At 36.7% G+C, this 27,442-nt stretch overlaps 1 protein-coding gene across 2 annotated transcripts in view; it reads left to right on the plus strand.

Annotated features, from left to right (window-relative positions):
- Xrcc4 (X-ray repair cross complementing 4) overlaps window positions 1–27,442 on the plus strand; it is a 193,425-nt gene that overhangs the window by 93,297 nt on the left and 72,686 nt on the right. For both annotated transcript variants that reach the window (XM_041663222.1, XM_041663223.1), the window contains one exon: window positions 26,309–26,456. In XM_041663222.1, the coding sequence (XP_041519156.1) occupies window positions 26,309–26,456 (148 nt within the window). The remainder of the gene's footprint in view (window positions 1–26,308; window positions 26,457–27,442) is intronic.

The raw sequence follows: 27,442 nt of genomic DNA on the forward strand, positions 1-27,442 counted from the left end.
ATCTACAGGGGATTGCATCCAGTGTCCCTTGCAAAGGTCAAAGTCTGTGATGTTCAAGTTCCTTATATAACATGTATTGTAAACACACTTTACCTGCTCATCACCTTCTATATATTCAGTTGCTGCTTGCTGTCCAGTTTCCTCATTTACACACTCAATCAACTTCATATCAGAACTATTGTTTTTAAATTGTCTAGTAGAAACAACTATTTTTACCAGATTTATACTGCATTAAGTATTTAAGATAGTCTAGAGATGATTTATATTATAAGCCAGAATGTGTTTGATTATATTAAATATTTTAATGTCTTGTCTAAAGGAATTGATCACTGGATGATTTTTGAGTTTTTTTTTTTTTTTTTTTTGCCTTTTTTGAGATAATGCTTCTCAGTGTAGCCCTGACTGTCCTGGATCTTGCTCTGTAGGTCAGGCTGACCTTGAACTCATAGAGATTCATCTTCTTCTGCCTCCCAAGAGCATGCACATGCACTCACATAATTAGAAGACAAAAATAAGCTATTACTACAGATCATACCAGTGACATCCTCAGAATTTTTGCAACTCAGAATCTGTGTATCACTAGGGATCAAATATTGACAGTATCATGTCTGTCAGTCTAATTTTATAGTCCCTGTGACCCCCAGAAACAGACATCAGCTCATTTGAACATTTGACGTATTATCGATGCAACTTAAGTGCACCATGAGGCAATTAGAGGAAAGAGAAAGGTCCTCTGGAACACAGAAACTGTATGCTGTGTACTCTTTTTGTCACTTATGAAATGCGGTTGCCCACTAGTAGAGGTTTTTAAAAGGGTAGAAATGAAATAAAACTTTGTCCCGGAATGAATGGAGACATAAAGAATTTCCTTGTGTGAGCAAGATTTGCATTATGAGCCACTGGCACATGTGATCTCAGACTGTTTTGGTTGATAGTGTAATGTTTACAAGATGAGCTTAGAAGGATTATTAAGTCAACCTGGATGTTTTGTTGAGTATGTCATCTTGGTGACCTTACTATTGCTAAGCCCAGTGGCCATGACGGTGATAATCCAGGGTCATCCACTTAAATGATCCATCATGGATTCTGAAGAAAGAGCTACCTGCCCTTGTTTCAAATGCTTTTCCAGTGGTTTTGTTTGAGTGGGAAAAGTTAAAATTAAGTAGAAGTAGAATAAGAGAAATGTAAGAAATTACCTTCATTCCATTATAAGTACTTAAGTACTTTTTGGTAAAGATAGGTTTTATAACCAAAGAAATTTCTAAAACAGTGAGTTAATAAAAATTAAAGTTTTCTTTATTTATAAATCACTGATTCTAATGTGGTTATTCAAAGCAGTTTTATTAAATTAGGAATACAGATAGCATGCATAATTTTCATTATTTTAATTTTTTTCATTAAAAATTACTTTCCAACTGATCGTAAGAATGAAAATTTAAAGATGAGAGTAACTAGCTATTCTTTATTTTTAAATTTGTCCTTTTGCAATAGAATTGCTTTTTATTGATATTACATTTATCATGAATGATGTCTGCTTAAATAAAGGCTTCCTTTCTTTTAGCTATTCTTTTGACTTTTTATGAGTTTTCTTACCCTAACTGGTTTCAGTGTGGTTCTTCTAGCATTTATGATTGGGAGTTCTAAAATTATGAAATGTCTTATACTTTTTGATCCTTTTTGTGATACTTTCTAGCATTGTTTGGAAGGTATCAAAATTATGTTTTTAAAACAAAAAATGTAATAGTATTAATGTTGAAAATCTTGCAAACACTAGTATTACTTTTTTCCTGAGTAGCTTTGTCACTCATTTAGAAAAAAATATATAAGGTTTATTAATGTGCCTTTAAAATTTTTTTTCACAGTTTTTTAAAATTATATTTTCTTATTTTTAAGACATCCCAACTGGAGTCTCCCTTTTCACCACTCCTTGCAGTCTCTTCCTCACCCCGCCCCTTTACCCCAGACCTCCTCTGTTTCCCTTCAGAAAACAGCAGGCCTTCAAGGCTATCTCCCAAACAGTCTTAACAATGTATGCTAAAACTAGGCACAAATCCTCAAGGCCAGATAAGGCAACATAGTATACAGAAAGGATTCCCAAGAGCAGGCAAAAGAGTCAGAGACACCCCTACTCCCATGGTTAGGAGCCCTACAAAAACACCTCACTAACAACCATAACATATTTACAGAGAGAGACTACAGACCCATACAGATTCAGTGATTGCCACTTCATTCTCTCTGAGCCCCAATGAACACTGCTAAGTTGATTCTTAAGGATTCTTCTCACGGTTTTTCAAAGGAGTAGCAAGCCTACACATGAGCTCTTTCTGTACAATAGTATCATATACCATCCCAATGTGAAAAAAAAATTGGACTTTTTGGCAAATGGAGAAAGCATTCAAAAGGACAGTTGTTTTGACAATTTTACACACACAGGCACACACAGTGTATTATTAACACACACACACACACACACACTCCAGATAACCCTTGAGCCTCTCCATTCCTTTCCCTCTGAACCCTTTTTTCTACCATTAAAGAAAAAATGATTTCCACTCTTTGTGGGCACTTCCATTATTTATGAAGGCAAGTCAGTCTTGGGTAGGTATCCATATTACTGTGTGTTCATAGTTGCAATGACAGTCCAGTCCAGACAGGTTTTCATGACAATCCCCCTGGGTATCTCTTTAATTCTTTCAACCATCTCTTCCACAATGATAACTGTACCTTGGGGAAGAGGACAGTGATGCAGATGTCCCATTTAAGGGTGAGCATGCGTGACTATTTAATGAATATGTATTTGATCACATTGTGTAGTGACTCGCATTTCTTTATTTAATATCTGTTACAAAGGAAATCAGGATTAATAAAAACATGTCTTCTGAATACTTTTTTTATACCTGTACACAGATGTTTAGTCTTAATCAAAAAATTTCCCTTCAGAGTGTAAGAGGCCTAATGTAGAGACACAGGGCTGTTTAAGATGCTGGAAATAAGGGCCAATCAGCCCTAAACAGAACATTCATGCCCCCTCTCTGAGGCACAGGGAACAATGCAGGAGAACAGAGTTGAGGGAAGGAAAATGGAAGAACTCCAGGATTCAGAGAAAGACTGTGAAATATCATCTCATGACTGAAAAGTAGCCACTATGATCATGATCCTCTATTATTAGTGTATACCTGAAGTGGGCCTGCACAGCACTAAGCCTGTAAATAGTCTGTCATAGAAGAGGGAGGAACCAAGGTGGTCTTACCCCTCTTGATGCACTATCAGTCTTCTGGAGGAAGAGCAGACCTTTTCTTCTGATAAACCCACTACTTTTCAAGTGGATAGTTCCAAACCATGATCATACATGGCTCTGGTTAAACTCAGTACATCACAAAACAGCAACAAAAGACAAAAATATGGGAAATAGTGTCATATAGAGGAGGTGAGGCATGATGAAGTGGGATTCAGATGAAAATAAGAGAGGGTATCTTAGTTAGGTTTTCTGTTGCTGTGAAGAGACACCATGACCACAGCAACTCTTTAAAAAAAAAAACACTGAATTGGGGTGGTGCAATTACAGTCTCAGAAGTTCAGCCATTATCATCATGATGAGGAGCATGGCAGTGTGCAGGCAGAGATGGTACTGAAGTAATAGCTGAGAGTCCTTCAAGAGGAAGTTGACTGCAGACACTGATGGTATGCTGAACATAGGAAATCTCAGTGCCTACTCTCAGGGACACACTACCTTCAACAAGGCCATACCCACTCCACCAGTGCAGTTCCTAATAGTGCCACTCCCTATGGGATTATGAGGGCCAATTACATTCAAACTACCAGAGAGGGTGAGAGTTACAGTAATCTAAATGTACTATATACATGTATGTATGGACTTTTAAAGAACTCATTTAATAAAAGATTTTAGAAGTGGAAAAGAAAAAAAAAGAAATAGCATCTGCTACTTACACAAACAACCTTCTGTAAACACATAGTCAGTCTTGCTGAAAGCCAAGTTTTTATAACTTGTATCACAAAGTATGAATGGCAGTTTTATCATAGAATGTGAAAAACACTGTTTGAGAACCAAGGATGCAGGGGCCACTGTTTTTATTCGTGGTGTTCTATTGTTTATCTTCCTGTTTAAAGACCAAAGACTTAAAATTAAATCATGAGCTGTAAGATTCTAAGAATTTACTAATGTGTTCTTTATTCTTTTGGAGGAAAAAGTAAGGTATTTCTTGAGTCAGCAGTTGCTAATGAGTCTATGGAATTCTCCCTACTCTGCTGTAAGAACTCAACTTGCTTCAGTGAGGTTGCTTGTTTGATGTTCTTCCACCTTTTTATTTAATTGGCACATGCATTACAATGTACTAAAGATGGTATTGCATTTTCATTTAAAAGATTAGTCTGTTTTCTCTGTGTGTATGCATATGTGTACATGTATCTACATCTGGTGCCTTGGAACTGAGTCACGAACATTTATGAGTCAACTGACATGGGTGCTGAGACGTGAATTCCGGTCCCCATCATTAGTCAGCACATGTTCTTAACCAAGGAGCCATCTCTTAAACACCCTGATTCTGTTGTTATTGCACTGTCAGCATGATGGAAATTAAAAATGCATGTCTATAAAGAGATGAAGTATAGCTCATCTTAATGGAAATCATCTGAACTTTGAGCTGAGATCTTGTATCTTGTTTTCTTTATGATTGTGAATAATAAAGAAGGCAACTTTTATATATTTGCCAAAGATTCTGGAAGTCACACATATATAAAGGTAGTTGTAGTTTATAGAACTCTGGACTACTATTATTCTTAGGAGTTTTATTCTAGTAAGCAAAAGTTTCTAACTTGTAAAATAAATTTGACCCACTTTTCTTTGTTCTTCTACTCGCTACTTCTTTACTGTTTTGAAAAGATGCATGAACTAATCTGTTTTCCTACATCAACCATTCTTTATCTTACCAATAGTAGTGTTTTTAGCATTTTATAAATTTTGACCAAATTCTTTGTAGCATAATTGAATATATTTGAGACAAAACAATAAATGAAGTTTAATCTGATTTTCTTAAAATAGCATATCTGCTGAGTTGTTTTAATACCATTTGTAAATTATGGACAGATTTGGACTTTTATTGTTGTTTAGTATGCTGTGAAGAGAGATTAATAGTTTATTTGAACACAATTACATAGCTAAACAAAATCCAGTAGTCGGTAGTTTAATTTTGCACAATTAAATCTTCCTAAGCATTTTAGGAGGACAAAGTACGGTTTTTACCAGTTGTTTTCTCCAAGGCTTGTGACATTTATTTAACTTTGTGTTGTACCCAAATTAGCCTAAAAGACTCTATTCTTCCTCTGTGCTTTGGCGGGTGTGCCACTTACTCACAGATGTACTATGATGGATTATAAACTGCCTGGGAGATCCCTTTTCCATGGATTTGTCATTTATTACAGGTCAAATGAGTCACAATTCCTTTGGCTATTGCACTTTGAAACATTCAGTGAGGTGCTTCTACTCATTTACCACACAATGTGCTTCTTTTAATAGCACTTCTTCCTAGTTTAATCTAGCTTTTGGATACCATGCCAAATAACAGATCATTGCTTATTGTCCTTTTCTTTCCATGAAACTATCCTGGAATATTCTTTAAAGGTCTATGTACACATTGTCTCCATAAAAATAATTCCACAATAATAAATAGCTCCACTGTCCTCCAGCCTAATATCAATCACCTTTAACAAATGTCTTTCTGCATTCATAATGTTCAGCAGTGCTGTTTTAGTGAATTGTATGTTTGCCTGATTTTGAACTCTAAGAAAATAGTGAATCATGGATTACCATCTCAGCCTTAGCAGAATAATCTACATTTACCATGGACTGTGCAGATTTTATCAGATTGAAGCATCCATTACTTTCGTTGGACATTTGTAAGAAAATTTTGGTAAGAATATTTCATAAAGACTTAAATGGTTCTGTTGCCGAAAGCTAAAATATCTAGGGCAGTGACCAACTCTCACACCTTTCCGAAGTATGTGTGTGACACTACTAGTTAATGTGCTGGGACTTCTCCTTAAAGATGCTTATTAACTTTTCTGTAAAAATTGACTGTTGTAGAGATTTCTCCAGATCTGTCTGTGTAATTCTTATCTTCCATTCCAAGCAGAATTTCAATTAGGCTGACTAGGATTACTTAAATTGTTTCTTGTTCAAAAGCAAGGTCATTTAATCTTGTGAGTTGTTGGTCAAAAAGAATGATGGAAAATTGAGTCAAGATTGATTTTTATGTGTTCTTTGTAGACTATTGTGCAGCTAGTTGCTTTCTATAATTTATCTTTTTTCATCTTGACCACAATCAATATCAGGCCTTAATACTCTCATTTAAGGAAGGTTGCATAATCTATCCAAGGACATACAGTGATTAAATGGAAAAGGCATATTCTTAACACACAGATGTCTGTCTGCCCCTCTGTCCTGTCTGCTGGAATAGAGACATGTGCCATCCTGTACGGCTGAACTTATATTAAATAACAGAAAGGCCCCGGCTCTTTAATGAGTCACTGTTTGCGGATCTTTCTCTGATAGTTCATACATGTATCTTATTGTTAAATAAATGTTTACCATTTATATGAGCTTAGAATACTTAAACTGAATCTAAGATTAGGGTTTTTTGTTTTTGTTTTTTGTTTGTTTGTTTTAATTGGGATGGCTTGAAACATGACTCAAATGGCATTTGAATACAAAGACATGAGTATCTGAAAAACTTTTAAAACTTAATAAGCCGGGTGGTGGCAGCACACACCTTTAATCGTAGCACTCGGGAGGCAGAGGCTGGCAGATACCTGTGAGTTCAAGGCCAGCCTGGTCTAAAAAAGTTAGTTCCAAGACAGACTCCAATGCTACAGAGAAACTCCGTCTCAAAAAAAAAAAAAAAACCAATAAATTTGATGTCAATATAAATCCTACTTATTTCCCTTGCTTGAATTATATCACTTCATATGTTGGCTAGAGTGCAGAGAATGCTGTATTTTAGATTAAAAAAAAAAGAAACAGTGAACTTTCACCTCCCTAGATATTTTTTAAATGTAGACACAGGTATTGTCCTATAATAAATCTTTGAGGTATTATCACAGTTAGTCCAAGTTATTAAGTTCTCACTATGACCTTTCTGAGTGGATGCTCTAACCTAACCTACAACCAAATCTGAGTCAAAATAAACAGGAAAAATGAGATAGAAAACATATAATACACAATGATAAATAATTATCTGTACAAACTGTTTGAGGTTTATATATATATATATACATATGGAGAAAAGCACTTATTTCACATAGGGATGATATCAAAGTTAATTTGATCACTGTCTTAATTAGGATTTCTCTTACAATGAAGAGATCACAGCAACACTTGTTTAAGGAAAACATTTAATTGGGCTTGGCTAACAGTTTAAGAGGTTTAGTCCATTATCATCATCGCAGGAAGCAAGGCAGCAGATATGGTGCTGGAGAGGTAGCTGAGACTTCTACATCTTGACCCCCAGGCAATAGAATGTAAACCACACTGGATATAGCTTGACCATGTGAGACTTCAAAGCCTGCTCCCACAGTGACACACTTCCTCCTACAGGGCAACACCTATTCATGCAAGTACCACTTCCTATAGGCAAAGTGTTCAAAAGCTTGAACAAATGGGGGCCATGCCATTTTAAACCACCACATTTTACTCCCTGGCCTCCATAACCTTGTAGCCTTTATATAATGCACAAATGCATTTAGTCCAACTTCAAAATTCCCTTGTAAACAGAAACTACATTTTTATTCCCAACCCCCCAGACCCAAATAATTACACAGAAGCTTTAATAATTACAACACTGATTGGCCAATGGCTCAGGCATACTCCTATCTAGTCCTTACATTTAAATTAACCCATTTCTTTTTAGCCATTCTGACAGGTGTAAGATGGTATCTTAAAGTTGTCTTGATTTGCATTTCCCTGATTGCTAAGGAAGTTGAGCATGACCTTAAGTGTCTTTTGGCCATTTGAATTTCTTTTGTTGAGAATTCTCTGTTCAGCTCAGTGCCCCATTTTATAATTGGGTTGATTAGCCTTTTACAGTCTAGTTTCTTGAGTTCTTTATATATTTTGGAGATCAGACCTTTGTCAGTTGCGGGGTTGGTGAAGATCTTCTCCCAGTCAGTGGGTTGCCTTTCTGTCTTAGTGACAGTGTCCTTTGCTTTACAGAAGCTTCTCAGTCTCAGGAAGTCCCATTTATTCAATGAGGCCCTTAATGTCTGTGCTGCTGGGGTTATACGTAGGAAGTGGTCTCCTGTGCCCATGTGTTGTAGAGTACTTCCCACTTTCTCTTCTATCAGGTTCAGTGTGTTCAGATTGATACAATGATAGCCTTTGCTGGAGAGGTTGTGGAGGAAGGGGTACCCTCATCCATTGCTGGTGGGAATGCATACTTGTGCAACCACTCTGGAAAGCAGTGTGGCGGTTTCTCAGGAAATTCGGGATCAACCTACCCCTGGACCCAGCAATACCACTCTTGGGAATATACCCAAGAGAGGCCCTATCATACAACAAAAGTATATGCTCAACTATGTTCATAGCAGCCTTGTTTGTAATAGCCAGAACCTGGAAACAACCTAGATGTCCTTCAATGGAAGAATGGATGAAGAAAGTATGGAATATATACATATTAGAGTACTACTCAGCAGTAAAAAACAAGGACTTCTTGAATTTTGCATACAAATGGATGGAAATAGAAAACACTATCCTGAGTGAGATAAGCCAGACCCAAAAAGAGGAACATGGGATGTACTCACTCATATTTGGTTTCTAGCCATAAATAAAGGACATTGAGCCTATAATTCGCGATCCTAGAGAAGCTAAATAAGAAGGTGAACCAAAGAAACATATAGGCATCCTCCTGAATATTAACCTTCATCAGGCGATGTAAGGAGACAGAGACAGAGACCCACATTGGAGCACCAAACTGAAATCTCAAGATCCAAATCAGGAGCAGAAGGAGAGAGAGCACGAGCAAGGAACTCAGGACCACGAGGTGTGCACCCACACACTGAGACAATGGGGATGTTGTATCGGGAACTCACCAAGGCCAGCTGGCCTGGGTTTGAAAAAGCATGGGATAAATCCGGACTCGCTGAACATAGTGGAGAATGATGACTACTGAGAACTCAAGAACAATGGCAATGGGTTTTTGATCCTACTGCATGTACTGGCTTTGTGGGAGCCTAGGCAGTTTGGATGCTCACCTTACTAGACCTGGATGGAGGTGGGTGGTCCTTGGACTTCCCACAGGGCAGGGAACCCAGATTGCTCTTCGGGCTGACGAGGGAGGGGTCTTGATGGGGGAGGGGGAGGGAAATGGGAGGCAGTGGTGGGGAGGAGGCAGAAATCTTTAATAAATAAATAAATAAATAAATAATTAACCCATTTCTATTAGTCTGTGTATTGCCACAAGGCTGTGGTTTACCAATAAGGTTCTGTGTCGTTCTCCTTGGTGTTCATGTAACTCTGCCTTCTTTCTCATGCATTCAGTTTAGTTTTCTGACCTACCTATTTTGTGCCCTGCCGTAAGCCAAAGCTGCTGCTTTATTAACCAATGGTAATAAAACATATTTTAGCATACAGAGGGGAATCCCACATCATTTCTCCTTTTCTGTCTAAATAAAAAAGAAGGTTTTAACTTTAACATAACAAGATTATATATACAAAACAGCTATCAAACAAGAATTATAGTTACAATATTCAGTCATTTACATTTGGCAAGGTAAGAAAAATACTTTCTCATTTATCCTATCTTTGTGAGTCCAAAGTTTCATATCTAATTTATCTTTTATCATAATTAAGGAAAACTATAGCTATCTATCTTCAATTCCATCAAAGATCCCAGAAGGATATAATATTACCTAAGTAAACAAGAAGTGCATTGTAAGCAACTTCCAAAACTCTAGAATTGACAGAGACATCTAGATGCCTTGACAGTCATCCAAAATTCTTATGTAGCATTGGGACATTGATCTCTAGCCTACAGGCCATAGTATCTGGCATACATTTCCATGAAGCAGGAAATATGAAAGATTGTTTTGCCTATATTAGCAATTTGCCAGTCATTTTCTTTTGTGTCTTGAAGAATGTCTATCAGGCTCTTTCATGAAGCAGGAACCATACAAGACTGTTTCATTTTCTTTAGGCAAAGTAACCAGTCTGCGTACTTCATGTCCAAATTTAAACAGCATACCATCAGGCAGTTCAGGCAAGAGCAGTTTCTTGCCCAAATGGCTAGCCTTGTCACATTGAAGGCAAATTCCATAATGAGTTTCATCAATTCCTATCTGGTATGGGAAGGCCTTCTGTATATATGTTGCTTTTATTAGTTAATAAATAAAGAAGCTGTTTGAGCCTCTGACAGGGCGGAATAAAACAAGTCTGAAATTCTAAGCAGAGATAGAGGAGAAAATAAGGCATAGTCAGAGAGATGCCATGTAGCTCTTGAAGAGAAAAGATACTCCGGAACTTTACTGATAAACCACAAGCCTCATGGTAGAATACAAAATTATAGAAATGAGCTAATTTAAGATGTAATAGTTAATTAATAAAGAACCTATGCTATTGGCCAAGCAATGTTGAAATTAATACAGTTTCTGTGTGATTATTTTGGGTCTGGGTGTCCAGAATAAACAAGCGGTCTCTACCTATACCCATCAGCTCTCTGAAGTAATTAGTGCTGCCAGAAGCAGACATGTCTCACTGTCAAGAAAAGTCTAAGTTCTTAAAACATTTTAAATACTGTATTCTGTGGGTCTTTGACTTGTTGAAGTTCTAACATATTTCTATATGTAGAAAACCTAACTAATGATATTAAATGTTTGATTATTATAGACGACTACTTATTAGCCTATGTATTTTAACTATACATTATAATACATTTTTGAATGAGTTGTATAAACATAATACCTTAAACAAGAATAAAAATTTACATATAACAAAATTGACTTTGAATTTGTATCAGTAAACCAAAGTCCTTATCAATGTATTCATTTCTGCATTATATCCCCCCCCCCCCTTTTGTAGAAAGAGATTGACTTTAACCATTAACCATTTATAATAAACCTCCTTTAAATGAAAACAAACATTTATGAACAATCATTTTGGGAATTTGGGCATTGCTTTCTCCAAAGTGCTTCCTACTGGTTTTTGTTGTTGTTGTTGGTGGTGGTGGTGGGTTTTTTTTTTTGTTGTTGTTGTTGTTTTCTTTTATTTATTTTTTTTTGGTTTGTTTTTTGTTTTTGTTTTGTTTTGTTTTTGGAGAAGTATTTTTAGGGTTCACAGAGACCTTTTGTGAGGTCTTGTTCCATCAAACCACATTAGCCTAGAAGAAATCCTTAGTTTCTCATATTCTGTGGAAGCAGAACCTCTTTTCCGGTTACATGCCTGAGACTTGTAGGTTCGTGTGTGTGTGTGTGTGTGTGTGTGTGTGTGTGTGTGTGTAAGTGCGCAGGGATACACAATGCTACTTAGAGCTGGGCACTCCAGTATTTTATTTTCTGTACTGTGTATAGTTTGTCATTGAAATAACCACTGCCGCTGGGCGGTAGTGGCACAAGCCTTTAATCCCAGCACTCGGGAGGGAGAGGCAGGTGGATCTCTGTGAGTTCGAGGCCAGCCTTGTCTACAAGAGCTAGTTCCAGAACAGGCTCCAAAGCTACCAAGAAACCCTGTCTCAAAAAAAAAAAAAAAAAGAAAAAAGAACCACTGCCCACTACAAAAACCAAAAGCAGCTTCTGATGAAAGCTACGAGCAATTCTAATCTATATGTATAAATGTAGTTAGAAGGCAGTTTGATATGATGCCCATTTAACAAAATGACAGTATTTTTAAATAAAAAAAACATGATACCTAATTATTCAAGGCTGTTTTACATACAGTGCATAGAAAATGAAAGTGAATTATTAAACTCTTTTTGTCTTCCAACTCTTTAATCCCTTTTCATCTCACTGAAGAAGTCTATTTAAATAAGATAACAGCTATACATTCCAATAAGATTTAAGATTTCATTGAGACCTTTACTATTATATTTTGCTTCCTCGGTGGATGTATACACGTATGTAGAGTGGAAATATATGTTGTATCGTTTACTAATTAATCTTGTTTTGTCATTTAGCCTGGTAATATTTTCTAAATGTTGGTTACAATTATTTTTTTATCACTCCCTAGTGGGTCTTCTTCTGATCTTTGAAAATCTCTACTCAAAGGTTTTTTATACCTCCTCAATTTATTTCAGTGTATTGTTTCACTAATACTTATTTTGTTTATTGTCTTCAGTAGGTGTTTGAGATTATAAACTGGGAATTCCTTGAAATATAATTATGAGCAATTTTCTTTTATCTTAAACCTAATAATTTGAAATTCCTCGGTTGAAACTTGCTTGGGTAATTTTAAAATTTCTGTCTAATCTGTCCTCTACCATCAATATCCAGATTCTTTATGATTGGTATAACATTTATTTGTGTTTTTCATTATTTGTTTTTGTATGTGAGGATGTGCCATGGTGCACATTTGGTGGTCTGAAGTCAACTTGCAGGGGCTTGTTCTTTCTTCTATTCTGTGGGTCCCAGCAGTGGAACTCAGGGCATTAGCCTTGACTGATAGAGCCTCTATATCCAGAGTAGCCTATCCTGCATCAGACTTCTTTTTTTATATAAATATAGGAATACTTATAAAGTATTGGCCTGGCACATGAATTATTACAAGGGCTTACTATCAAGAGAATCTGTGCATGAGCTGTTACAGAAGTAAATGCCATGAAAGCACCATTAGAGATAGGAGGGCTTAAGTAGTCATTGTCATATTTTGAGTATCTTATTTGCTTTTCTCTTGCTTTGCTGACAATATGAACAAGGCAGATAGTTGGAGGAATCCACTTGTTGATTCCTGGCTGCTCAGCCGTGAAATAGTCACACAGAAACTGTATTAATTAAATCACTTCTTGGCCCATTAGCTCTAGCTTGTTATTGGCTAATTCTTATATATTAATTTAACCCATTTCTATTAATCTGTATATCACCACGAGGTTGTGGCCTGCCAGCAAAATTTCAGCATGTCTGTCTCCAGCAACAGCTCCATGGCTTCTCTCTGATTCTGCCTCCTTTCTCCCAGCATTCAGTTTAAATTTTCATGCCTAAACCTGTTATCCTATAGCTCTGCTATAGGCCCAATGCAATTCCTTTATTAACCAATGATATTCACAGCATACAGAGGGGAATCCCATATCACCCCCCCCCCTTCTCTGTTTAAATAAAAAAGGAAAGTTTTAACTTTAACATAGTAAAATTACATATAACAAAACAGGTATCAAGTATTTATATCTACAGTATTTATTTTACTGTATCTTTTATCACAATCAAGGAAAACTATAACTATATAAATTTTTCAACTTCATCAAATGCTCCAGAAGGATGTAACATTACCTAAGTAAACAGGAAGTACGTTGTAAGCAACTTCCAAAGCTCTAGAATTGACAGAGACATCTCGCTGACTAAATAGTCACCCAAGGTTCTTCTGTAACGTTAAGGCATCCATCTTCAGCCAACATGCCCATAGTATCAGGCAGACTTCTCCATGAAGCAGGAAATTTCAAGGATAATTCCGCCAATATTGGCAGATTGTCAGTCACAGTGTCCTGCAGAATATTTAGCAAAGTTTTTCATGAAGGAGGAACCCTGAAAGATCATCTCACTTTTAGTCAAGTTCAGCAATCATTTCTCTGTGGGTCCTACATGTTCAATTCATCAAGCAGTCTAGGCAAGACCGGTTTCTTGCCCAAATGCCTTACCAACTCCATAAGGAGCCTCTTCGATGCCCATCTTCCTCTTGAAGTAGATTGGTGCTGCTCAGAGCAGATGTGTCTCATTCTCATGAAGAGTCCTAAGTTAAATGCCATACTCTGAAGGTCTCTGAAAGATTTGAAGAATACCAATTTATCTGAAATACATCGCTGAATATCTAGAAAATCTAAATAACATGACTACAAGCTTGTCTGTTATGGATGATTATCTAATATTAACATATATTTCTTAATTATGCATTACATTTTTAAATGTGCTACACAAATACAATACTTTAATCAAGAGCAGAAATATACCATAAACATAGTATTCATGGCAACCTTTCAGGGGATCTTGGTCCATCAATCCATATTATCCTTAGACCCAAATTTTGAAGGCAAGATACCTTTAAAATATATATGGTGGTTTATATATATATGAATGAAATGTCTTTCTGTACTCAAAATTCAAAGAAAACAAAATAGTATACATATTCCAGACTTTCTGTCTATATTCCATCTTTACATGGTTTATTCTTTTTTACTTCTTTAATTATGCCTGTCTGTATTCTGTCTCCTTAAAGACTTTGCTTTAGGGGCTGGAGAGATGGCTCAGAGGTTAAGAGCACTGGCTGCTCTTCCAGAGGTCCTAAGTTCACTTCCCAGCAACCTCATGGTAGCTCACAACCATCTGTAATGAGATCTGGTGTCCTCTTCTGGAGTACAGTAAATGCCTCCAGAACACTGTATAATAATAAATAAGTCTAAAAAAGCCTTGCTTTATTTTTTTATAAAACATTTACTTCATTTTATATCTTTCTATACTCATTTTCTTCTCTCTTTCAAGCCTTTATACATTTATCCAATACTGTGACTCATTTAGAGGTCTTTTATGTCTGAACCTGTCCTATTGTATATCTGTAATTCTTTACTGCCCAGGCCCTTCTTATGAACACAAGCTGCAACATTACTAGGTCAAATACGGCCCTGCCTGCTTGCTCCACCCAGCCCAACGTGGTGGAAGAGGACCACTCACCACCTTTGCAAACCATGCACGTTGCCCCACTTCTAAGTTTGCAGCAAGTCTATGTTGAGCCATTAAGCAGTTGTAGCACTCTACTCAGAAAATCCATTTAAATGCTTGATAGCTGGATCTCGTCAAGTTTGCACTGTCGGCACTGCTCAGAAAGCCAGTATTTCAAACTGCAGCTTTTTTTTTTCTGCTACTGCTGAATCAGAAGAACCTCTCTTATAGGAGCAGCAGCGTACCCCCAACAAGCAAAACCCATTCACGAAAAATATGCAGCTAAACTTTGTTTTTTTAGTGTCTAGAATCCATTCACAAACCCTCTGAGGTTTTAAGTGGATTTTAGTTGGCCATGTGGGCACCAATTTTTTGGAGGAAGCCGTTTGAAACTGTATTAATTAAATCAGTGCTGGGCCCATTAGCTCTAGTTTCTTGATGGCTACCTTTTACATATTAATTTTACCCATTTCTATTAATCTGTGTTTCACCATGAGTTCATGGACTACCAGCAAAGTTTCAGCGCATCTGTCTCTGGCAGCTCCATTGCTACTCTCTAACTCTGCCTCCTTTCTCCCAGCATTCAGTTTAGTTTTCCCCACCTAGCTCTGTTACCCTATAGTTCTGCTATAGGCACAAAGCATACAGTAGGAAATCCCACATCAGCAGATTTAGAAGAAAGGGTTTATTTGGGCTTACAGTTTCAGAGGGTTAAAGTCACCTGTACCATCATGACAGGTAGCATGACAGCAGGCATTCAGTCATGATGCTGGAGCTGTAGCTCAGAATTTACATGTTGAGACAATAACCAAGAGGCAGAGAGAGACTCAGAATGGCAAGGATTTGAAAACTCAAAACTGGTCCTCAGTGGCATTGCTTCTCTAACAAGGCCATACCTCCTAACCTTTGCAACACAGTTCCACCAAATAAAGATCCACTATTCCAACACATAAAACGATGGGGGCCATTCTCATTTAAATCAACACACTGAGGTACCAGGGATTCAAGAATTTGGAGGAAACACATTCACTTTCTAGTAAAGAATTCCCTTTTGATCAAACAGCAATCTAATACAGTTTCCAAGAGAAGTATTATGAATTAATTTAATAACTAAGAGAGATATGCCAGGAGAAATATACTAATCCAGAATGCTAATATCAGTACAGTTAGAAAGAAAAGTCAAAAATCACATTTTAATGGGGAAAAAGTAAGTTCAAGGTGGAAATATATGCTAAGTTTTGACCTAGCCAACCCCCAAGAGTGCAAGCAGAAATTCAGTATTCGGAATTGGCAGTGCTTATCACCCTGCTGAGTTTCTGTGAGCAAGAAAAGTTCTGAAAGTGAAGAGCCCATAGTGGAGTGTAGCAGATCTTAGACTTTATCTAAGTCAGGTCTTATACTTTATCTCATTTTAAACACTACATAAAGTCAAGCTGCTTTTACAATTGAGATATAACTAACTGAGAGATGCAGTATTCCAAGAAATATAAAATCTAGTATGTAATATAAAAATATTACTGTTTCTTATGCATGTGATGTATTAGTATTAATTACTCTCTGTGAGTTACATTTTCTTATTATTTCACAGTTGATTTCTATTTCTGCTAGACGTTGTGATTACTATCCTTTAGCAAGTCAGAAATTTGTCATTTTCCTTTAAGGAGGTTTGATTTGTTTGGGCAGGTGGTCAATTTTCTGACAACTCACCTTGTTCCCTTTTCTACTAATTTTTGAGCACAGCATGGTGGTTCTGTCTAGACCATGGTGGGTGTCGTGGAGAGCACAGCATTCTCACCTCCGAATCTCCCAGTGCATAGTTGATGTCTGGGCTTCTCCACAGCTCTCTAGGCCTCAATAGGTAGTTTAACAATGTAACAATATGAAAAAAAAAAAAACATGAATAGGTGTCTCTCTACAGCCTATGATTCCTCTAGCTATGAATTTGGCCAGGCTTACAGTACCACAAAGATGGTTCAATGGGTTGCTTTTTGTCAAAACTGATTAGCGATTATGTTTGAAAGTTTCTTGTGAGATGTTTAGCTTTACAAAATATTAATTTCATTGTTCAAACGCACACAAAGAATATCTGAAATTGGCCATAGTTCAAAGAACCATTAGCAACTTTATATTACCAAGGTATCAACCTTAATGAAGAGAGGGTTAGAGCAATGCAAAGCCTGTTTTTCTTTAATGTAGCAAATTTGTTCAGACTTTCCGAGATTAAGTGGGAATGGGAAAAGGAAGTGAATGAATGTTGTCTTCAGGCAACCTCAGTCACACCATTCTTCCTTCTGCTAGTGCCCAGCAGAAAGAGCATATAACCTTCAGGAGGTACTTCCTTTGCCTTGGCCGCTTTTCCCAGCTTGTGATTTTGTGTTGTTCATCGAGCTGGTTATCATTTTCTACTTCTAACCTGTTCATGCTGAGTTCCTTCAGAGTATATACTGATGATATTTAAGAGGTAAACTCAAAGAATCCCTATAGCTCATTAAAATGATTTTCATTTTATTTTGCTTTATCTATTTTGTTTTTATTTTACCTAAATAGTCCAAAAGTTTTATAAAGAGTTACATTTCATTAAAAGTTCATCAAGAGATAAAAACTAAAAAGCCTAGAAATCTGTATAAACAAGCACTGGCGAATGTTTGCTGTTGACAGAAGTCCACACCTGACCCAGGAACAATGAACTCTGTGTTGACTCGAGCATTGCAGACATGGGTAACTGTTGGAAGCTGAGGAATTACAGTTTACTTTTGTGGAAACTTATTAGCCATTAAAAGTACTTTCTAAGGTTTGTTATTTTAACTGTAAAATTATATAAATTGATTGTTTAATGAGGTTCTTTCATAAACTTTTCCTATGTAACATTGTTTTTTATGCTAACTAGATTGGTGGCAGCAGACATAATAACAGTATATTTATATTTCACATAAACAAAAATTAACTTGAGGAATTACTTATTTTATCCCAATTAGTATTTAAATTTTATGTGTGTATTAAGGAATTTTTCTGTTTTATACATTGTACTAATACTAGTAGTACATACAAAAATTCCAGCCTAGCTCTAAGCTTCTTGTAAGTATCAAATTAATTATTTTAGGAGTGATGAAATCAACTAAAGATGTTGATGAACTATCCAAAAGGGTCTAAAAGATGCTAAAACTAAAAAGGCAGTATTGATTCACGTTTGCTGTTTGAATTCCTCGAGAATATTCTCTAGGACTTGGTATGCAGCTCAGTGGCAGAATGCTTACTCCCCATGTCTAGGCCTGCTAATCAGCATAGCACCATACAGAGACAATTATACTGAAACAAAATCTTAATCCCTAGTCTTTCTAATATCTAATATCATAAATAAGATAAACTTTTATTTTCCTCTTGGGAAATCTGTTCCAATACCATCTGATAACAACAACTACATTTTCAAAAGAAGTGTCTGCAAATATGGAAAACAGTATAAGAAATCAAATTGTAATAGATCGTTAGCAAATAAACCAAAAAAATGTGGAGCTCTACAGATTAATTGGAAAAAATATAAATTGGAGGTAGAGCTTTAAATGCTCAATTCTTTTTTTAAACTCTATATTATAATTTCCTCCATATGGCTTTTTGGAAATAGTTGTATTCTCCTGTCCTACTTGGCTATAAGCCTTGGGACGGTCTTCTAGATAGTCCCTAACCCAGAAAACACTCAGAGGTTATTGGATCTCAAAGGAATAATATATCCCTGTTGTGCGAATAGAATTTTATTACTAGCCATTTAGTCAATAAATTGAAACATAAGCACTGAGCTATGTTGTTGATGAAGAGTGCTATTTAATGTATTTACCCCACAGTTTTATAGTATCAGTACTCTGGCATGCACAGTTTATGCCAGTGTCCTACTATGTCTCTGATTTTTAGAGTACTGGATTTCTAAAAATGACTTCTTATGTTACCCCAGTTTAGTAAGATTTGTTGTGAAGTTTGCATTGCAGCTGTGCAAGCCAGAGAGAATCCTGACTTTTACCAATGTGTGTAAATTTTGAGGTATGTCCATGTGCACACAGGTGCATTCAGTGTTTGATGCTGTGATATTATTTTATTTAGTGATTGCTGATAACTAGGTTAAACTGTTGACCTTTTGCAAGAGGTGATCATGAGTTGTTCAGTAGATCATAAAACCAGGATGACATGAGATGAGATCTTTGAAGGGGGCTCTTTCATGAATGATGGGGAAAAATTATGTTCACTTGTTTTATCAGATTACAAATTTACTACCTCCCGCAGATCACTTAAGATACTGCTTTTTGAAGTGTGGTGTGACCCACCTTATCTTAGCTTAGTTTCCTGATTATCTGGGTTCTTGTCACTAAGACATACCGCAGAGGCCCAGTGTAGCCTCAGGTCTTAGGGTGTTCACTCTCTCTGTGGGAAAAAGAATGATTTCTGAAGTTTCAGAATATAAATTGACTTTTTCCCCTTTGTTTTATATCTTTGAAAATAAAATATTATTGATTGCAAATATTTAATCATCCTGCAAAATAATTAATTAAATTAAATAGTCCAACAGTCTGAGCATTCACATAGCTGTCTTCATAATAGATGGAGATTTTATGACAGTGAGTTATTTTTTATTGAAAATCCACCAATTCCCCCTTTTGCCTTTTTAATTTATGAAAAGATCTAGAAGTTGTCCTAAAAATTTATTCTTCAATTTCATTCACAATGAATCTCATTTTTTTTCCTTTAAGATCATAAATATTCTTAATTTTTCATTTGTGTCATGTATATCTTGATATGTTTGTACATTTATAAAGTGATATCTAATTAGTTTCTATTTGATTGGTTTTTCTTATATCAGAATTCAGAATGAGTATACATCTTCTTAACTGAGGAATCTAGAGATTCCATTATTTGCCCACTACAATTGGCAGAAGTGGAGATCTGTACTCGTGTGCCTCATTCCCTTTTCCCCTACTTTATCTTAGGTCCTGGAGTCAATTTGATTGTGAAAATCAGAACTTGCATGTCCTAATTTCTCATACATAAAACTACAGAGTAGTAAGATAACAATATTTCCATATGCAGGATGTAAATTATCACTAATATTCATACTGTAATTAGTGAGGAAGGTTGTATGGAAAGAAAATAGTAGCAGTACAAGATACTATCTTTCAAAGAGTGGCTGACACTATGAACCCTAGGCAAAGGAAGATATCTGTGGGTTGGAGCTGCTGGAGGTGATGAATATGATTTGATGCTGAAGGGGGAATGTAAGTGGGCATTCAAAACAAAAAGCAAGGAAAAAATGTGAGTGTTAGTAACACTGCAGATCTTAACAGAATGTGAAAGACAATTTTTGGAAGGTGTGGTTATCAAAGCAAGTCGGGATCATATTTAAATATTAGAATTTTAATACTTTGTTATGAGTCTGAGAAGCAAGTGGTGACTTTTAGTTTGTTCATGACCTTTGCAAACAACACATATTTGTTGTATTCCTGGTCAAAGATTAAAGACTAGTACTTTCCTTATTCTACAGTTTAATGTGAGAGCTACATTGCTAATACTATGAATAATAAATCATGTCCCTCAGGACTTTGGCCAGGGAAAGCACGTGAGGGGAATGCAGTAAATGTGTGTGGCCTGGAAAGAAGAGATGTGCTCTCTCTGTCAGAATGTAACAAACAGTGAAACATCATATGAGGAGAAGCTCTCTAGAGAGTGCTAGGATGAGAACCTGATATTATATACCTGGAAATAAATTTCTGTTTTTGATTTTATTGTATTAATTGCAAATAGATTATTTTCTCATACAATACATCACAACCACAGTTTCCCATCACTCCACACCCCTAAGCCCATCCCATTTCCCCTCTCCCCTGGATCTACTTTCTCCCTCCATTTCCTCTTTAGGAAAGAGCAGCCTCTAAGAGACAGTAGACAAATAGGTCATACCCAGATACCATAAGTCAAGGAGAAAGTCCTTATATCAAGCCTGTACAAGATAACCCAGTAGGAAGGATAGAGTCCCAAGAGCAGGCAAAAGAGTCAGAGATACACCCATTCCCTCTGTTAGCAGTCCCAAAAATCCACCAAGCCAACAGCCATAACATTAATGTAGAGGACTTGGTGCAGACCCATGCAGACTCTGTGATTGCCATTTTAGTCTCTGTGAGCTCTTATGGAACCTGCTTAGTTGATTCTGTGGGCCATGATCTTCTGGTGTCTTCAAACCCTCTGGCTTCTACAGTCTTTCCTCCCCTTCTTCTGTAGGATTCCCTATCTCCAAGGCGAGGGACCTGAAGGAGAACTCATTTAGACTCGCGCTGTGCATAATGTCTGGCTGTGGTCTCTGCTCTGGCTACTGTCTACTGCAGAAGGAAGCCTCTCTGATTATAGGATAAGGAAATAACTATGAGTGTCGCAGAATATTGTTAGGAATCATTTCATTCGTGTGTGTGTGTGTGTGTGTGTGTATCTGTGTGTGTGTATGTGTTTGACCACAAAATCTAAAAATATTAAGACTTAAGAGTTTAATGGTCAGAAACTCAAGTGTACCAGGTATTTTTTCTTGTGGGACTGATCCAAATTCCTGACAGTTTAGCCAAGGGTCATTTAGTTTGACATTGAGAATAACCAGGGAAGCCAGCCCTCTCCTCATGTCTTCTGTATGCTGCCAAGATTCTGCAGTTCTGCTGTCAGATGAGAAGGCTGGTGTTTTGTGAGCCACCTTTTATAATAGCAGCAATTGTGCAAAGATTCCACATTTCCAGAGCAGCGAACCTGATGGGAACTTGAGATTCATTCCACAGCTTCTGCCAGTCAGTGCTTCAGCTTTAGTGTGTTGATTGGCAGTGGCCTTTTTCTTCTGTTTCCTTGTTTAGAAATTACTGGAAATCCTAACATACATTGATGACAAAGAGCTGGCAGTATTTTTAAAACTGGGAGTTCTAGAAGTATAGTTCCATACAATTCAGTTTCCAGTCAGTGGCAGTTGTTGCTGTCCCATCTCCATTTGAAAGGTGGTAATTTGCTACCTATGTGTCTCCTTTACCCTCACTTTTTTCCTTTGTAGTCCACTCTTACCTATTTTTCTTGTATTGAAAATAGGTTTTTTTCATACAATATATTCTGATTAGTATCCTCTCCCCAAACTCCTCCCAGATCCTTTCTACCACCCCTCCTATCTGAACCTACACCCTGTCTTCCTCTCCTTAGAAAACAAACAGACGTCTAAAGAAAAATAATGTGGCAAAATAAAACAAGCAGGGAAAACAACTGGAACAGGACAAAACAGAAAACAAAGAAAGAGCAAGAACTGAATAAAAAAGATGCAAAGACACACACATCAGTGCACACAAGAATCCTGTAAAAACACAAAATGAGATTCATTATGTTTATGCAAAGGACCTGTAAAGTGTTTTTTTTTTTAATCCCTGAAAAACGTTATGAGACCACCTCCAAAGGTGCCCCCTATGTTCATTTGGTGTGGGTCATCTACTATTGGGCATTGGATCTGCCCTTAGGAGTGTTCTCTATCCCCAATAAGACACCTTTGGAAATAACTGATTTTTCATGTTCAAATGGTTATCATTTGGAGACAGTTTCTAGGTCAGGAATGAGAGTTTGTGTCTACTTCCCCTCTCAATTCTGCAACCCCATCTGGCTGAGACCCTTGCAGACCCTCTGTATGCCATATGTCATTGGTCCTACTGTGTCTAGGAGACCTTGTTTCCTTGGTGTCCTCCATCTCCACTGGCTCTTAGAATCTTTCTGTTTCCTGTTCCGTAGGGTTCTCTGAATCCCGAGGGCAGGGATTTTATGGAAAAAAAATCCATTTAGAATTGCACCTTCTAAGGTTTCTCATGCTCTCACATTGTCCAGCTGTAGATCTCTGTGTTTATTTCCCATTTACTGCAGAAGGAAGCATCTATGATATGGCTGAGCAAGGAACTGATCTATGAATATAGCACATTGTCATGAGGAATCATTTTAGGATTACACTCCTTTAGCAGAACGTTAGAATTTGGTTTTTCCTTATGTCTCTGGAATGACTGTTCTCAGGTTCCTCACCAACTAAGCAGTATATGGAATGAGTGGGATTTAAATCCTTTTCTATATTGTTGGTTAATCCCACATGCTGTGTGCCACCATTGCCCCAGCATACCATGCAGGTAGTTCATTATTATAGACCAAGGGTGTTTACCTTTTCTCCTTTGGTAACATGTAGAGTAACTTCCAGCACAATGAACAATAGTCATTAGTGAATGAAGACTCTAAGTAAGCACCAGCTCAACATCTTTGTGTTCAGTGAGTTACGCAGGTGTTATATTCGGCAATGGGTACTTGCAATTTGGTTGTAGAGACCAAGCAATAGTATTGGCAATACTCATGTATGATCTATTTGTTATAGTTTACTAAGAATATAATTCTATGAAAAGGACGCTTAGAAGAAATCCCACACTAGCTCAGAATTCAGAAATAGATGATTAGTTATTTAGGGGTAAACTCACAAATCAGAATTCTCTGCTTGAACGGAGAACAGAGACTGAATCTGGCAACCCGAAAGAATGGCCGGTGAAGAAGGGGCGGATGCAGGCTCTGCATCAGCATATATAGTATAAGAGGCCATGCCCTAGTAGGCGGGTAACCACAAGCTGTAAGACTTCCTACAGCATAATTCCATTCAGGTCATGCAGTTCCTAATTGCTTTTAATAATATTCTTCCTCTTCTAACTCTATTCAAGTTTCCCCCATGTCTTAAGTAAATATCATGATTGAAGCAATATTTTAGTGGTTAAATGCAATTGTAACTTTTGAAAACAACTGTCTTAGTTAGGGTTTTTATTTCTGTGAAGAGACATCATGAGAAAAGCAACTCCTATAAAGGAAAACATTTAACAGGGACTAGCTTACAGTTTAGAGATTCAGACCATTATCATCATGGTGGGGAACATGGTGGCATGCAAGTAAATATTTTGATGGCTACATCTTGGCTTGAAGGGGAGAGGAACTCAACTGACAAATTGGGCAGTATCATGAGCATAGGATACCTCAAAGCACCCCTCTCCCCTACAACACACACAGTGATACTTTTTCCAACATTGCCATACCCACTCCCACAAAGCCATACCTCCTAATAGTGCCACTCCCTATGAGATGATGGGGACTAATCTTACAAGACTGATGAGACTTCAAGTTTCCTGTCCATTTAGGAGTACCAGTGATCTTCCATGTCAAATACTAATTGTATAGATTCCTGACGTTGGAATGTGACTCTTCCTGTTGTCAAACAGTTGCTCTGTCTAGAGTTCAGAGTGAGACACAGCATCACTCGAAGTCCTAGCCTAAAAAGAAAAAGAAAACCATCTCCAAGCATGAATAGACCTTCTGTGTTTAGATACTTACATATAAAATGGCGAGGAGCATCTCAAGTGTCTCAGTGTGTCTGTATATCTCCTTCACATTTAATGCTGCATAGGACTCTATATGCAATTTTCATCAATCTAGTTTATATTTCTTTTTATTTTAGAGATTATAATACATTTACAATATTTCTTGCTTCCTTTTCCTCCCTCCAAACCTTTCCCTAAATCCCTCCTTGTATTCTTTCAAATCCATGGCTTCTTTTTCATTAATTCTTAATATATGCATACACATACACACTGCTAACTCTGTGTAATGTTACGTGTATATATAAGATCTCTTATTGAACTTCTAACCATAATTTTAAGTCATCATTTACAGTTTTAAAATGAATATTAGAAATGTTGTAACTTTAAAAATATGTATCTTACCATTTTACTAAAAGTTAATTTTTTTCCTCCAAAGCATTGAATATAATATTTGTCTGTTTTTTCAAATCTTCCTATAGTTGAAATATCATCTACTTACAACATTTACACTATGGTTGCTCATATTCATGATATTTATCTTCATTAGTTGTCTCATAGCTTAATAAAAGGTAGCAAATAATTGAGCTTTAACATTTTCAGGGAAAAAAATCATATTTTCTTTTTAATTTCTCTATTTCAGCATATTTTAGGAATGAGTAAAATTATCTACGTAGAATCTTGTAGAATCAATTGACTTAAAGCTTTGAAAAGTAAAATATGTTTGCCTGGATATATGTTTGCATGCCTCTTTACCAGCAAAATTATATAAAAATTAACACTAAAATTAATAGTGTTTGCTTAGGAAGTCAACTAAGTTCTGGACATAAGTTCAGAACCTGTACAGTTCTGTCGTTGTTTTTGCTAGGTCTATATTTACAACACAAGTAAAAGTTGTGGCTCCATTAATCTCAAGCACCATGTCAGCCTGTCGTCATAATCAGCCTACTCTGCATCATGCCTCCTCTAAAAGAGAAGCTGTGGGCTATGACTGTATTGGTTTCCCACAGTTTTTCAAATTGACTATCCAGCTAGGTATAGCGCTGTGGTGTGTAACTTCAATCCCAGGACAGGGGAAGGCTAAGGCACAGACTTCTTTGTGAATTTGAGGCCAAGCTCGTTCTACACAGCAAGTTCAAGGCTCACCATGGCTATATAGTGAGACTCTTTCTCAAAAATAAATAACTGTTTTAAACCCAGTTAGGGGTTCAGGTAAGACATTTTCACACTGTCCTCGGGGCAGTGTTCACTTGAGTTACCTTTAGAAATGGAGGTTGCTGACTTCTTGTTCTCATTGAGCCAGCTGCTGTTTATGGGAAGGGACTGGGCCTTCACAGTACCTCTCAGTAAGTGCCTGGATAGTGTTCAAATTCCTCCGTAATTATGAATCAGAACTTTTTTCTGCTAAGCTTAAATGAGACATGAGGTCATGTGTTTATTCTCAGAACACATATTGAAAGCTCAAATCTTTTTGATGTCATTGTAGCCCCAAACACCCCATTGTTATAAAGACATGGATTTTCGTGGAACAGTTCATGATTGGTTAACAAGAAGGTATCGTTAGTGCCCTTAAGATTTTTCCAAACAAGATTAATAGAAAATACAAGAACATAAACCTAGTGTGTTTTGATTGTTTCCTCTGCGTAACAATTACAGATCACCTTGAGGTTTTTCCTACTTTAGCCACTTCAAATTCCATTTTCACTAAGGGCGTTTGATTTTCAAGTTTGTAATTTTTGTTACCTAACATTGCTGCACTTCCCTTCGCACCTTGCAGGTTAAGTTGCTTCATACCGTTCCTTTAGTACATTTGTTGTGCTCTTTGTGACTGTGTCTGCCACAGATAGAGAGAGACTACTTCAACCAGGTTAGTAGGCACTGTTGATAATTCTCATGCTAGGTTTTCACACTGCACCCCATCTTCCTGCTGCACATCAGCAAGTGTGCATAAAGGTTTGAGAGAATAGTTTTGCTATATTTTCTTTGTGCTACATATGCCATTGTTGAGGAAGCAATTTAATATTTAATAGAAATAAAACGCATAACTAATTATATTGCATTGCATTTTGTTTTAGCCACTCTTTGTGAACACGATTCCCTGTTTTCAAGTCCCGATGTCACTGACATTGCACCAAGCAGAAAGAGAAGACATCACATGCAGAAGAATCTTGGGACAGAACCTAAAATAGCTCCACAGGAACAGCAGCTGCAGGAGAAGGAAAAGTAAGTGTTCTGTCTGATGCAGGACTACATCTTCCTATAAGACATTCTCAAATATCAGAGCTTAAAATGTGTAATGTGGGATATTATAATGTGACACATATATTTTTCTCTGGTATTTGGTTAATTCCTAAGAATATTGATGCCGTGATTTCCAAAAATTTAAACTACGAAAAGTTTTCTTTGTGCTTTTCACAGTTTAATTAGAATTGGCATATAGGATACTAAAAATATTAGAATGCATCTTGTTTTCAGTTAAGCATTTCAATCTATTTTATTGCTTAAAGGATACTCAGATCACATTCAAATTAGTGACTCTGTCCAGTTATGCTTGTCCTCCCCACCCCACTCCGTAAACTCCCTCTTTCTAATCTTCTGTTTACTTATATCAAACTTTGGAATTACATGTTTTATTTTTACTCTTGGTTTCAAACTTGAATTTATATTCTAATTTAATTGTAATGAATTTAAAGTAAAATATTTCATTTTAACAAAATAATAGATATTTATATAGTATTACTATTTGAATTCTTAATGAATATGTGGCTTATATGTATTGTGTGTATGTATTTATGTGTATATATATACATATATATTTATTTCCTTTTCTTACAAGTTGTGGTTAATTGAGAAGATGGTGGTGGTGTTATATCTCTGCAGAATGTGGGAAGAGAACACCTGGAGCTCTCAAGGTCCTTCCTTGGGTCTCCATGTGTTCCTCCCTTCTTCAAGTCCTTACCTGTATGAAGCTGAGTTTTCTTTACATCATTAGATTAATGTGTCATAGTTGATAAAATGCAGAAGCAAATGAAACTTGAACCGCTTTCAATCAAGTCAGCCATCAAACATTTACAAATGCACAAAACAGTATTGTCACAAGCTTTTTGTCTGTCTGTTTGGAAATATTGATGTTTCTTAAGGAGATTGTTTATTCTATTAATGAAAAAAGGATATGAATTCGAAGGAGAGTGGGAAGTGGTACATGGACG

This window comes from Microtus oregoni, unplaced genomic scaffold, assembly GCF_018167655.1.
Source record: "Microtus oregoni isolate MIOR12 unplaced genomic scaffold, Mior012 000014F_ref0000157, whole genome shotgun sequence".
Taxonomy (NCBI): Eukaryota; Metazoa; Chordata; class Mammalia; order Rodentia; family Cricetidae; genus Microtus; species Microtus oregoni.